At 34.7% G+C, this 15,916-nt stretch overlaps 1 protein-coding gene across 1 annotated transcript in view; it reads left to right on the top strand.

Annotated features, from left to right (window-relative positions):
• Rdgc (retinal degeneration C) overlaps positions 1 to 15,651 on the top strand; it is a 67,019-nt gene extending 51,368 nt beyond the window's left edge. Inside the window, exons 9-15 of the mRNA XM_021328912.3 lie at positions 515 to 664; positions 861 to 941; positions 11,125 to 11,310; positions 12,621 to 12,876; positions 13,169 to 13,317; positions 13,621 to 13,723; positions 13,799 to 15,651. Of these exons, the coding sequence (XP_021184587.1) occupies positions 515 to 664; positions 861 to 941; positions 11,125 to 11,310; positions 12,621 to 12,876; positions 13,169 to 13,317; positions 13,621 to 13,723; positions 13,799 to 14,016 (1,143 nt within the window). The 3' untranslated portion in view covers positions 14,017 to 15,651. The remainder of the gene's footprint in view (positions 1 to 514; positions 665 to 860; positions 942 to 11,124; positions 11,311 to 12,620; positions 12,877 to 13,168; positions 13,318 to 13,620; positions 13,724 to 13,798) is intronic.
• The last annotated feature ends 265 nt before the right edge of the window (positions 15,652 to 15,916 follow it).

Below are 15,916 nucleotides of genomic sequence, written 5' to 3'. Positions count from 1 at the left end.
CAAAGTTCTTTTAGATTTATTATACCTCAATCAAAGCTCTAACCAATTTAATGAATCGTCGTTACCACACAGTATTTGATGAAAAGTTTTAATATAAAGCTTCAAAGAAGCGTCCTTTCTACGTACTATATTTAGAAAATGTTACTGACTTATCAAGAAAATGTAAGATGCATTTTTTATACACTGGGATATTTGAATAGTTAGCGTGTCGCGACTCGGAGCGCTGTAAAGCGGTGGAAGGCTTTAAAAAATGTAAAAAGTTTTACAACACGATGAAAACACTTTTGGATCGTACATTTTTGACTGCATGTTTTTACTGTGTGGCAAGCTCTAAAAAGTCGAGCGAAAGTGTGAATGTTATGTTAGACTGGGTATCATCAGACATGGGTATCGACAGAAACATAGTTATATTTATCATACTTAACAACTGCAACATGGCTTTTTGGGGTTTCACTCTAGTAATGTTATGTCTTAAAAATATGAATGTAGGAAAATGTGTTTTTGTTTAAACCAGCATAATTCAGAGCGGTTGCTGAAGCTGATTGAAGGAGTATATCGTTGGCTTCCCCTGGGCACCATCATCAACAATCGAGTGTTCGTAGTTCACGGCGGGATATCTGACACAACCGATCTCGACATGATACGAAGCCTCGAACGAGATAAGGTATGTCAATGTAATATTATAGTAATTGTAATTTTACTATGAAATATTAAACAGGTAGGTACTTATTCCCTTTAATGTCCTTAGCTTTTCAACGACCTTGTTTTGTTTCAATGTCCTTTACGAAACATTACAAGGTTTTGTTATGTTTGCAAACTCGCAATAAACAAAATAGTGAACCTGCCAAACTTTATTCCAGTACGTGTCTCTACTCCGGCCACCAGTGACCGAGGGCTCGGCGACAGCCGGCGAAACTATAGACAAAGTGGAGTGGAAGCAGGTTAGTCGTTTGTAATCAATCATTCACGATTCAATCTAAAGGTTATCGATCGTTTCATTGCCGGCTTCTTGGCATCACGAGTTTTTATCTTCCGATGGAGATGCGTCGAGTCGTTGCCAATTTCTTTGATCTATGAATGTGATGAATGAAACTCTGCATACAGAATATTTGAATGCCTAATATACATGATCATTATAATATTGAATGCGATCAATACCGTTTCCATAAACAATATTCTATTGAAAAGCAATTTCTATTGAATGAATTGTTGAGGCTAATTCGTGCACCTGGCTCGGGGACGCCCCAACATTTTCCAGTTCAACGTCTATTCTACATCGCGGACTAATCCAACATTCAGCAACTAATCAAAACTTTGCTTTCAACTATCTTTAGAACGTTGAATCACGTTCAGGGTATTATGAGTTATTGTAAAATATATGAACTTTCCACTTTTATTGTGATTCGTGCTTCGGTTTCGTGGCGAGTTTAAAACATTTGCTAGGAAAAGCTACGAGGTTTCAGAGTATGAAAGAGCAGTACTTAACAAATTATAAATGGTTCCGTTTCATATTTAGTGAGGGGAAAGGGCGAAGGTCGCTCTTTCAGGTGTTACGTACGTAATGAGGTTCTATTCACGAGCGGAGGTTTCGTGTAATTAATCTTTTATTAATAATGTAAGTGTAAACAAAAGTTTGTTTGCATGAAGTGTCAATCCCTACTCACTTTTGTGATAAACGTTACCGTTTACTTAAGCTTGTTCGGCCTTTCTCCTTCTGTAGGTACAGTAAAATTCAATGGAATTCAATAATTGATTAGTTAGGGCCTTAGGATTGATATATTATTTATTATGGGTGTTTACTGCAGATGAATTTAGGTCATCATAGTACTTATTTTCAAAAAATAGATTTAAATCGATATTCTTCATGAGTTGGCAAATAAATTATATTTGTTTCGCCAGTAAATTAATTACTTTTAGTTCACGGCCAAAGTGCGAAATCTTGGAATAATCTAAATGTTCATATTATAATCTAATATTAGTGCACGTGTAGCAGGCTAAATTTGGCATTAGTAACTAACTTATATTTTGAGTACGTAGGTATAGGTACATACTCATGCTTAGATTGTACGAGGTAATTGACTACTTGAAGCAAATCATATTTGACAAACGTAAAAGATCTGAACAGCCAACCCTCTCTAATAGGTACACATTTTCATTCAGAATTATTTATGCACCAGTAAAAGGATGATTAAGATAGATCTGGCGGTAAAACGACCCAATTCAGGCTCTGTCGGTCTACCGCATCGTAAAATTCACAAAATGAAATTCAATATTACAACTGGTCTTTAATCTGTGGCTTTGCAGGGTTCTATTCATTTATATTAAATTAGAAAATATAATTTTCTGTGATGAAACATTTTGAGCTTTATCGTCGATCATGTGCAGAGATAAAATTCGTTTAAATGTCACAAACCTTATATTGAGTGGCTTTGTCTCCCCTATTAGATACATCTATGATCTTATCTTATTTCTTTCGCTTGAAAGCAATTTCAGTCACCGCCATCCTTGTCGTAATACAATTTGCCCGGGTCGGACCCCCGCGCATTGGCACGAGATAAACTTGGGTATGTTTCGCGACCGCTTTATGAAGTTCTGTCCCAAAAGGATGGTTTTTACAATTTACGTAAGTTTCACTTTGTACGATTGAACGTTTTGACGCAATCTCGCAATATTCATCTTTTACAAACGCAACTAACGAGCAATTAATAAGCGGAGACGACAATATTTCAAAGTACAATTCATTATTATTTTCTCGAACAGGGGCCCGATTCTCCTAATTTTACTTAAGCGCCATTCGATTGACGTTCGACTCGATTCGACTGATATCCAATCCCGACTCGATTACGATTGAAGCGTATGTGGCATTCCGCTATTTTTTCTCTGAAATAAACGTTTTTATCCTTTTCTGTCATTCAATAATGAATCATTTTGTTTGCAAATGATTTACGATTGCAAAATGATTGTACAGCAAACTACCGTATAGACCAAAATAATCAAAATAGCAGACCAATCGCACACCAATCAAATGTCAATCGAATTCGATTGGTCTTTTATTAGTAGCAGAATGCCCGATATGGTTAAAACTGCTATTACGATCATATTGCGATTCGATTTCTATTCGATTTTGACATTATTAACTTAGGAGAATCGGGGCCCAGCTTTAACAATGTTCAGGCGTTTAACGCTCCGACCGGGAACCCCAGAACAATGAATGTTATATACGTCGGAATGACACACAGATTTTCTAACGAACAGGTAGGTATTTCATATTGTGTAGGATTTTTTTATGTAAGGTTAAAAATACAATTTAGGTAATACTGGTGTCAAACTGTAACCTATTCAAATTATGCGTGTCACTCAATGTCGTAATAAAGCCAGAGTATTTTTAATAAACTTGTTATGCCGTTTAGATTTGCTGAAAAACGAATATATTATTTTATTAACGAATTTATATTCAAAGACATCATAAATTGTAGTGATATTTAATAATCATAATGCGGAAAGATTTCTTGTTATTTGTTTCATTTAGTTTCATTTTTGACTGAAGAGGTAAAATTCAATCCATATTACCTCTATAAAAGACAAATTCTCTTGATTCGTATAAGCATTAGGTATTCTGGCTAGAAACTTTATAGAACTGATATAAAATAAATCTGGTATGGCAGAACAGGCGCTTTGCGTGTAGGTGGTATATTCCGATGCTCGAGTATAATCCTTTTAACAATGCAAACTAACGCTGCAATCTGCTACTTGTTTGATCTATTTCGAATGTTTCTAGCAAATCAATGAACGATGCTCACGTATTTAGAATAAATTATGTACGTTGCATCTTAATAATATTAAATGGATCTACATTTTAATTAAGTATCCTTACAATGTTATAAAATATGCGAAAGTTTCGGTTTAGGTAAAGGCTTAGGCTTTGACTTTTCCGGGTAGTTCTACGAAGTTAATGAATGATTTTAAAGAAAATCTCTAGTCTATGATATGCTGCATATCCCTAGCCGTTGTGTTGACATGTAAGTAAAAAGGAAAAGTGTGGTAGTAAAAACTTGTATGCTTTCTATGTGTATTCATCCCCCTGAAGTAATCTGGAATAATAATATTTAATTAACTACTGATCAGCTTACCAAAGATAACTATTAGTTGCCACTAGGATGTTAGCTAATTAAAAGGTAATTACATCTCAATCTATTAATTACTACGACCTCAATGCGCAAATCAATTCACGCTGTGCACCCTTTCAATGGAACGAGTAGTAATTATTTTTATTTTCCTATGGGTACATTTTACTGCGATAGTTGATAGTCCTGTTTTGTTTTTATTTTTACCGATTCAGCACTTTATTCAGCGCAGTCGTGTAATAAATACGATCGTTTCGCTGTAAAGCTTGTTTAATGAACTGCGAGCCATCAAGTAATAAAGCACAGACTCGTTAGATGTTAGAATTAGAGCATTTTCAAAATACCTATGTATACGATCATTAGACAATATTTTTTATTAGTTTACTCCCAAATATTTATAAACTTGTAAGGCAGTACTTTTCGCTAAGAATGTTGTTGAGATTATTCACCGTAAATACGTTAATTTTGTCTTTGTTGACTGCATTTAAATAAATGTATCTTTGATCAGAAATAATTATGTTCGAAGCCGCTCGTTTTAAATAAAACTTACCTACTTGACACTATTCAAGCTACTTTTTTACTATCCACTCCTATTATGGTTTTAGCGACTAATTGGAAGCATTCCGAGTAAAGTTAAAGGTGTGCACTAGTCTACGAATAGACCAATTATTACTTCCATGTTAATGAAATGCGTGTGTGAAGGTTACCGACTTTTAATTAATTCATTAGCACCACTTTCCTAGTATAACATTGGTTTATATTTAACTTTCTTTAGTTTGAAGAATAACACAATTCCTTGCAATTGATTTGTCGGCGACTATTGTATTTATATGCCTTTTCAGTTCAATCAGAATAATGGGGAAAGTTTTGCTTGTTGTCGTTATTTTTTATGAAATCATTTGTTATCGTTGTTGTTTATTTTTATAGTCTTTATGCCTAATTTGATTGTATCTGTAACTTTATCCAACTTAAATGTTAGTACAAGTTGTTCGTTTTTCATAAGTAATATGTGAAGAAATATCCCCTGAGGCCCTTTTGAAAGATGTCTCCGAGTTTTGTGAAGTAAATAAAGAGAAACATCGGCAAAAGCTAAAGAAGGTTTGATTCAAAAGCAATTTTGGATCAAATCCAGAGTTTCACAATTCTATATTTTTAATTAAAAAGGCTTGTGAATTTTATGTTTACTGTTATTGCTATTTTCGCAACTTGTAGTTGTAAAAGTTGTTTGTTTGGGTTGTTATACTTTTCCAGGCGAGTTTTCAAGAGGGGGAATGCAAATAAAAAAGAAAATAAAACGTGAAGTAAACTGAAGTGCCTACTACGCAAATACGGCTTAATTGGTTGCTCAACGGATAATATAAACCTATTCAGCATTTCTTTTAGATCATTAATTTAGAAGTAGGTAGGGAGAGGTTCTGTTATTGCCTTTACGTGGTTAGTCCGTGGTACTTACGTAATTTTTACAGGGTATATTATGTATCATATATTAGTAAAGTATCATATACAATATTAAGTTCACAATCTATATGTGTTTAAATAGGAGTATATCATTTAAAAGTATATCACTGAATTTATCAATATTTGTTCAGCCGAAGAAGTCCTAACAAGCACACTCACACTATCCCTATATTAATTCTGTTATGAAAATGCTCACAAGTAAGTTTGCCACTACTTGCTAGAAACTCAAACCTCTGATTCACAAAATGTGGTAATGTTAATGTTACGTATATTTGGCCTCAACATAACCTACCACAATTTCTCAAACCTTTTATAAAAATATACAAACATAAAATCTTCACAATATTTTATGGCGTGGTGGATTTTAAAATCGACGATATAATTTCCGGGAACGACTATCATAAAACGTGCAGAGGAGGAGCGTTAAAACGACAGGCAAGTCATTAAACTTCTCTCCATGATCCAGATTTAAACAATCAGGGCGGTGCATACCTACTTCACTATTAAATTGGGTTTCCTAGTCCCAGGTATTTAGGTCGCCAGCCAGAAATTGATTAAAGTGTATAGTTGACAAAACAGCTGTAACAAGAACGGCAGCCTACCTCGGCCCACTATTAACTTTATAGAGGTTTAAATCCCTACTGATTTAGAGGCCCACGGTATACGAAATTATACCATTTCCTTCACGACACTAGTTTTGGATCCCAAGAAAATTTAAGACATTCGAACTATAAAATATTCGCGTACGTGGAAGCTTGAATATTCACTCAGATATTTATCGACGAACTCTGAGCATTAATCTTCATTTTGTTAATGGTTGCCGCGAATATTGTCTCGAATAGTGTGGAGGTAATGGAATTTTCTGTAAACTATTATTGATTTAGACGACGACATCTATCAAGTCTGATGTTGATAAAATATCTCCATTTTGATGGTTACACAAGTACATAAATAACCTGTAAGCATATGTAAAATTAACTCTTCTCGTACAGGGAAGGAATGATAGATAACTAACATGCTAGCTCAAGGCGGGTTGATGATTTTAGTATTAAAAGTCCAGGTTTCGTCAAGATGTTTTTCTTACCTTTACACAGTCACTGGTATTCAGTGGTATTCAATAACTTATAGTAGAAAAGTTACATTGGCACTGGGCTGACCTGGAATCGAACCCACCCACTGGACTGGCTTGGTGGCCGTTTGGTGCTTTTGATGGCCTTCCCAACAAACAAAAAATCCTCTCATAGTGGCTAAAAATGCCAAAAATAAATTTCTTATAAGAGCCGTATTAACGCTAATAAGGGTGCGTTTGGGCACAAATTACAAGGACAATAACCTCAAACCCCCCTTATATTTGCTTTATTGTCAGCTTCTTTTTCTTATATATACTTTATTATAGCAAGCGATAAGGGAGTCAAACTAATAAAAGCAAAAGAATTTGCTCTTAAAAAGCCAACCAACCTTATACATGTTTTATAATGGCGAGCAATAAGGGAGTAAAACTTATAGCAGCAAGACAAATTCTATTTTAAAGCTATTCGCCTTAAAATCAGTGTTTGAGATTCTGCAACAAGTGTTTTGTTGAGTGATTTTTCACAGTTTGGCAGCGTCAACGAGTATTTTAAAGAAAACAAGAACCATGATTAATTTCATTTTTTTTTAGTTTACCTGAATCCGAGAGTGTATTGTGCTTGTTTATTGAGAAAACTGTGTGGGAATTCAAACGTATGATAAAATGTGGTACAAAAAGTGTAATTATATCAACGCGCCCTTGAATTTTAGTAGTTTTGACGTAAAAATGTGAATAATTATTAAGGCATGTTTTTTATAAAGCTTTTACAAGGGTAATATCATTCTCATAACGTCTATTAGAAATCTATAAGATTATAAGCTCTGTAATGGCAACATTTATTCCATCTGCTGTTGCCATTTTATCTACCGTTAGGGTTCCTTTCATCATTCCGTAGCTGTATCTATTAATATTAGCTATATTACATTTTAGGTATTATCACAATGACTATGTAAGTGATTATGGATTGCGTTCATTCTTGTAAAGACTTATAAAATGCAGAATATTGTTTGTTGGGTAGACATCCTATGAAATGCTCCTATGAGTTTAAAAGTATCATAGTTAGCTTATGCATTACTATTATAAGAACAGTTAGCCAAATGAAAAGCCTTTATAAGGTTTTGAATATTATACTTAAGGCTTCAAAGCATTGTAAATGCGCTTATGAGGATAACACATTTTCAATCCTTATTATAATCATGTAATTTGGACTTTTTATGGTTAACCCAACCAAATTATAAGAGTAAAGGTAATATTAGCCAAATCTTCTTATATTGTGCCATAATAAGGAACATTGACATAATGAAAGCGATTTTAAAGCAACTATAAGAAATTAGACCTTAAACATATAATTTTATAAGAGTAGCTTGTTTGTTGGGTTGTAGGGCCAACAAAAAAAATTTATAATATACATATATTTTCTCAGATTTCAATTTGAATTCGCATGAATGTTCGGTAGTAAGTCTAAAGTGAAGGAGCATAATGAGATTGAAACGAGATCGGAACTGAAGACGAACTCTTTTTTAAGAGTATTGACTTTCAGGATTGGCATTCTGATCTTATGTGATTAAATAGTTTCGACCTTTCAAAACTGACCTTTATATTTCGTCTCAAAGGTCTTTCGTGACATCGGCGTCGATCCAAATGTAGCACGTAGCAGTATACAAGCAGTTGTATCGAAAAACAATGCTTTCTTAATTTCTGAGCAATTGGAGTTTTGAATTTTTTTTATTCATTCAAGATGCTAATTAAAACATTTTTAGGTCCTATTAGGTTTTATCATCATTCACCATACCCGCATATACTTATACATTCATTAACAGTATCATGTAGTCGCAGTATTGCTCCACAAAAGTTAACTGCCTGCAATGTGGACGATTTAGTGGAAATATAAACTGAAAACTTTGGTACGAATGAAATGTAAATATTTATGAATGTTTGATAATTATGCGGTGAAGTTAAGTAGTGTTTAATATATCCACTCATAAAACAAGTTTTTTTTAAACATAAAATTCAATTTGAACGTGTTCACGTTATTACTGTAATATGAATCTCTTTTGCAATTCAATAAAATGGAGGAATAATCCAAGGAAGTCGGCATGAATTTCATTTATAAATATTTCACAATGTTTTACTTTATAGGAATATTTATAAACACAAAACAGTGAATCCATACTAGTTCTGTATAGCTCTTCAAATAACATTTTATTAATTTCAAAGATTCTTCATACATATTTTATAACTCAATTACCGCTACGAAAAAAGATAGAAATGTCAACTTTATATCCAATAACTAATATAAAAACTGGTAATGGTCTGCCATTAGTGTATGTGTGGATCATGTGGATGTTTTATCGGTTAAATCTACATCATCATCAAATATTTATAGAACAACATTAAACATAAAGAGCGGCTAAAATAGAGGTTAAGTATTTACGCTAAATTGTGTATCTATAAGTTATGTTATTAAAGTATTACCTATTAGGAAATGAAGCAACCTTTTTTGTCAACCTGGGGTCGAAAATGAAAAACTTTTTAATAAAATCATGGTAATAACTTTAAGCTACCCTACCTACCTCACTGGTTGGCAGCGCGTTGACATAATATTGTGCACCGGACGTTTATTTAAGTATCGCCACTCGCGGAAACTACGGGGAAATTGGTCATCGCTTTGCGCTTGTGATGAAGTTTAGAACCCGCAACTCCGTGATTCGTTCTCAATTTTAGACACAAATATGCCTTAATTAACTCAATATAGATACTCTTCGCTTTTTGGCAACGTCAAAATTAAAGATTTCAAAGGACAATTAATTTTAAGACTAATCATTTTACATTTACGCTAATTAAGCTCGAATTCATTTACACTAATCATCGCCCAAATCCGAATGAATCAAACCACGGTAACGAATTACCTTAAGCTTGATAGAAGCTCTCGGCGTGGTACGAAGGACATTGATTGGCGTGCATTCAATCCTCGGCGGCGACACAGATAGGACTTGACGGTTATTTGCACCATACATCGGCTACACGACGGCGAATAAAACTACTCATGTTAATTAACTGAGGTGACTCCGCAGAAGTTACAGTAACACCTTTTATAAAATTGCTTCTTACCACTGAATAGTACCTACGTTTTTTTTAACTCTACAAGGTGACTGTTTAATTTGCCATTATACGAACTTATATTTTTACCATATTGACTTTAATCTTAACAACCAGCTTGAACAATTGAGAAAATATATTTGATCAAAGATTCCATTAATCGTGAAAGTGATACAAATAGGGCAAATGACTCACTGCGGAAGTACGAAGAAATCGTGTTATCAATAAATAATAACCACTTCAGAGAAACAGAAATTCCGACCAATAATAAATGTATTGGTTCATTCATTGAACACCCGTTGATCCACACTGTGGTGGATGTTAATTAATACTTAAACCTTCATTCGACCGACCTAAGACGAACATTGATTGTTCCCATTAATTCCGATGGTGACATGTCGATGACCGATTACTATTTAGTACTTCGATATTTTTATTACGATGGGCTTTCCCGAGTAATTTATAGATAGACCAATTGACTTTTGGTCCGTAATAAAAAAATGTGACAACACGAGACAAGATTTATGATAAAAGCGTATGTAACTAATTTCTGCGGACCAATCTCATGCCTACTCTGTTCTTCTAACTCCTAATTTCAGTTTATCTTCTTTATTATCTTTTTAATACGTCAGCTCAGCGATTTAAATTTCATAGACTTGCAAATTAGCAGATTAGAGAGTTAGTTTCGATAGTAATAATTAAAAATGGCGTCTGCAAAAATATAAAGGTTCAGACAACAAAGAGTGTTAAAAGGTGTCAAACCTCAAGTTATTTCGTTTTTCTTCGTACAAAGATACTGTCTATATTATACGAACTCTGGTAACGTTTTCCTAGTAGAATTCACAGCACGACCATACTAAGGATGGGAAAAGTAAACAAGACAATAAAAATAGAAACAAAATTTTCTGAACAGCTAACCAAAATAGAAACCGAAGTAATAATTAATTAAACTAAAACTTACGTAGTTAGGTACATACGTCCACAATCCGTGGGTGACAGGGCAAAGCTTATTCACACCGCATTGATTATCGGGAAACCACGACGCTATTTATTAACGATCGATACAATAAAATGTATGTCGTGTGAGTTTGATTGAAAGCGAATGCGTGTAGCGCGCGGTTTTTTCATTTGAGTTATTTAATTTAAATAAATTGAAGACGTTTCTTGCGGAAATGGTTTTCTGAGTGGTTTTCTGCTTGTTTGTTTTTATTTTAGAATTGAAACACGGAACGAAGATAACAGCGGTTGTAGTCCAGATCAAAGACTGATCTAATGTGGGCACTAAGGAAACAGGCATTGCAGACGTATAGCGTGTGTACACTGATACTTGAGAAAATTACAGGCCACGCGATAAAACTATCTTTATGTTTTTAGGTCTTCGACATCCTCTGGTCGGATCCACAATGCACAGGCGGTTGTGTGGCGAATGCTCTTCGCGGTGCTGGCACATACTTCGGTCCAGACGTTACGGCCAATTTCCTGCAGAAGAACAAACTAAGTTTCCTCATCAGAAGCCATGAGTGCAAGCCTGGTGGATACGAGCTACTACATAATGGGAACGTAAGTTAATATGGTTAAAAATATTTTCCTTCAGAATGTTTATGGTTATGGTTAAAAATATTTTTTATCGTTACCTAAATCTCTAAACAGTTTCCCAAGTTGTTCTGAAATTCGTGTTTACTGAACAAAAATTAAAGGAAAATAGCCCAGCCTTTTAATTCCATCATGGGCAGATTTTTATAAGTGGGTAATTAATTGCGAAAATTGAGTTTATAAACTGTCAAAATTGGTTTCATTATCTCAAAAGAGTTTTCTTTACGGCGTTATTATACTCGAGACCTTTTGATCATTAAAAACCAATTTCAGTTTCCTTCGAACTTTTTATAAAACCTGTATAGAATTCGAATGGTATTCGAATATTGCAACTTTTGCTGGTTTTGTCTTTGTATGCACATTTTACTTATTATAAAGATTTTTTCGAAATCCAAAAAGAAGATTGTTAATATTTTCCTAAAAAAATCCGATCAAATTGTTACTGCTAAGTGTTTGGTTTGGGATGACATTTCTTATACTACTTTAACTAAATGAAATTGGCAGAGCTTACATTTGCATATTTAAGTAGCGACTTCATTTCATTCTTCAGCCACACGATGCTTGAATTTCATCAAGTTAGCCCGTTATTCTTGCTTTATTATTTTGTAGATCCAGCCAACGCAAAACTTCATCTACTTTGATATCCCGTGTCTGTAACGTTATAACAGTTTTTGTTTGAGCAAGTTTACACGTGCAGAAATTGTTATTTTTTTAAAACAACATGTGTTCCAGCTCACACTTTAATTTGACTGCATTTGTAGTGGCATGAAAAGTTAGAATAAAAATATAAGTGGTAACAATTCCATGTGTACGGCTTTAAAAAATTGTCTATTTATTTAGATTTTAGCAGGACTGCAAAGAAAACTAAGAACTAAAGAAGGGTCGTGCTAAAAGCGGAAGGGTACGGCGCCACTCCGCATGATTACTGCATATATGTATAAACTTGATAGGCTCGATAAACCACGCCAATTTATGCCGCATATTCCGCCTAATATTTGTATTCGGCAGAAACAATATTTAGCCCACCCCTAGTTATAACTGGGTACGGTATAAAATATGAGTTTGCTTCTAGTATGCTGTCATAGTAATTACAGTTATTATGTGTAGACACGTTAATTACTGAGCATTATTTCAATTCGATTATGTAGATGGTATCGGGGGAGGTATACAGTTTTAATGCAATATAATTTGTAACGTTTTTATTATAATTAACTGTAATTATGACACAGGTTCAAGGTCATAATGGAAGTAATATTATTAAGAGTCCCTTGTGACAGGTGATAACAATCTTCTCTGCATCGAACTACTACGAGTTGGGGTCTAACAAGGGGGCTTACCTGAAGCTATGTGGCAACTCTTTGGAACGTCAGTTCGTGCAGTACACGGCCGCTGTGTCCCGCACTCGCCGCCTCACCTTCCGTCAGCGAGTGGGCCTGGTCGAGTCCTCCGCCATGAGGGAACTACACAACCAGATCATGTTGGTCCGAAGGTCCTTGGAGGCGACCTTCCGCAGCTTGGATCTTGATCAAAGTGGTTCGTAACATTTGATTCATATAAGCATTTGAATATCTGAAGAAATATTGTGCCAAGTGTCTATAATCTGTACTTAGTTTAAAGCGGTTTTCTTTGTTTTCTTGAACGTGATAATCCCAGGAATTTCATGTGGGACGCGGTTGGAACTGCTAGCGGAAGCTAATTAAATACAATTGCAATTTATAATCACGTTCCAAATAACAGAAATAATTATGACGACAGTAATAGCTGGTTGGTATTTCTGACATAGATACTGCATGTAGGCATCTTGATAATAGTGATGTGTTTGTAGGTTACATATCGATTAGTGATTGGTGCCAAGCGATGGAAGAAACCACGCATTTGGGGCTTCCCTGGAGAATGCTGAAGGACAAGCTGGTGCGCACCGACCCCGACACGCGCCGCGTGCGGTACATGGACACCTTCGACTTGAATACCAGCGTGAGTGTCGATCGTCACATTGTTATACTACTGCCAAGATTGGACATGCCATAGTATGTCATCTGTCACATGGATGAGTTTCAACTCTTGTACTTACATTCATAAGACTACGTAAACACTAACGACTTTCCTTACTTCCCCATAAAGAAATATCCTCATTGGAATAATGATGAATATATAAAAAAAGCTTTATCCTTAATATGTAAGATGATAACATAGTATTCCAAACAAAGCCATCGGCTTTTACGAACATCAGTGTCGCATTAACAATCCTAATGTTACATTATTGAATTTCCTTTTCAGAAAATTGGTCGTAAAACTGACTCCTCCAATGTCGTCGAAACTCTATACAAAAATAAAAGCAGTCTGGAAGCCATTTTCAAAATATTGGACAAAGATAATTCAGGTAAACAGAAGTGATTCTGTTTTAATTTATACTGAGAATATTTGACTAGTCTACTAATTTAAATTTCGATTACAGGCTTTATTACACTTGAAGAATTCTCCGAGGCCTGTCAGCTAATTGGTAAGTACATGCCGAATCCTATGACGCAAGAACAGCTGGTCGATATCTGTCGTCTGATGGACATCAACAAAGACGGTTTGGTCGACTTGAACGAGTTTCTGGAGAGCTTCCGTCTAGCTGAAAGGAGTTTGCAATACGAAGACAACGAGCTGACGGAGATACAAGCCACCTGACAGGAACTTGACCGCCGCCCGAGCAGGACGGCGGTCGATAAAGATGAGACAGGTGTTCAAATAGAGATTCTTAAACTGGAAGATGATGATAAGAGTAAAGGTGTAAAGAGTAATAAAAATGGGCAAGCGCACCTGATGGGCGACCGCGTGTCCGCGCCGCGCCTCGACGACATCGAGCTCATCGACTGCGACGAGCCGCGCCCGCGCCGCCCCGGCCTGCTCGAGAGCGACATCTAACACTCTCGTACATTACGCCGCCCGCAGCTCCTGCGGGAATATCCATGATCACCGACATTTTCCTCACTCCTTGTCTACTCCACTACTTTCATTCATTATTGTGTATTTGTTTTTGTCTAATGTTTGATGTTAATATTCGATTGTATTCGGAATTATGACTAAACTCTTTTGTACGTATGCTGATTTAGGATTAATTGTGAATTAAATCATGACATGCTATGATATTTGTACTGAAGAAAATTGTTTTAGTTATCAAATTAAGTTAATTACATACATACATTTGTATTTTTTTAATGTTACCAAATCTATTAAGAGTAGGTACGTCTATACTTTAATTTCTTATTTATTGAGTCTTATGAATTATATTATATTTATAAATTGGTGCCAATGTAAAACACGTGACATATAAAGTTTTGTACGTTAACCGAAATAATCGGCAATTTCACGAACAACAATACTTATAATTAGGTGCATTGTGAAGGTTTCATGATGCGATCAATTAACGAATGGGAACAATGATACCGATGACTCTACAACTTTTTATTGGTGTATTCGCAGTAGCCACAATTACTAATGAATATCTTATTATGTGTAGCGTAGTCACGTGCTATTTTCTAATTATCGCCTATCAATATTAGATTGGAATTTAAATCTTATTAAAATAAAGTTCCTTATTATTATAAATTTCTTCTTATATAGGGCTACGTATAGATAAAATAATAATATCTATATTTTGTTACTAAAATTGCAATTATAAAATAATCTGTCTTAGCGTGTTTCTAGTCATTAGTAGAGCGATTTCGTATACATATCTTTATATTCAATTATTAAGCATTCCAACCTATCTTTACCAGAAATGACGCATTACATTGTTGAATATCGAATGTACTGTATAACGTAGTCGGAGTGTATCTGTTCGGCATTAGTCTGACGAGTCTCGTGATTTCAGCGCGCTGCAGTAGGCAGGCCTCGTATTTACTAATCGAATCTAAACTTTATTATAATCACTATATATTTTATTACATATTATAACTCGTGTCGTTGACTTATAGAGATTTATAAAAGCGCCATATTAAAGGTGCCTACTGACTCGTAACATTTTTGATTTATATTCCGCGTGGCAGCTGAATGTATTTCCAGCCGTGCTATTTTCACTGTGTCAGCAGTCAGTTATTATTATGAAGTTGTTCGAGCTCACGATTTAATCAAAATAAACAAGTCAGTATGCGCTTTAGTCAAAATATATTAAATTAAGTATATCGCTATCGGAATTTACGAACTTCTAAAAACTTATTTTATATCTTATAATAAAAATAAATTAAAAAAATATTTACGAAAATATTATATAGCTAATATTCTGTATTTTTAATAATTGTCCATTAAATTGTGATATTGCAATCGATTGTTTTATTTGATAACCATTCGTTTCCGTAGATATTAATCTGCAGACTGCATTGCAGTATGCAAACCTGCAGTGGCACTAAGTAAGATACGAGTATTTATTTGCGCTTATTCAGATGGCAGTTCAAACTGATAACAGAAGTAACGGGCAGACTATATTATTTACTTACGATGTTTTGTTGCACCTATACAGGTAGATACTTAATTTCATGCTAAACAAGAGTATGATACTTGGAATTTTGCTGAGTAAGTTTTTCAATTA

This window comes from Helicoverpa armigera, chromosome 10 (assembly GCF_030705265.1).
Source record: "Helicoverpa armigera isolate CAAS_96S chromosome 10, ASM3070526v1, whole genome shotgun sequence".
Lineage (NCBI taxonomy): Eukaryota > Metazoa > Arthropoda > Insecta > Lepidoptera > Noctuidae > Helicoverpa > Helicoverpa armigera.
The sequence above is the reverse complement of the archived record's forward strand: the minus strand, read 5'-3'. Positions and strand labels throughout refer to the sequence as shown.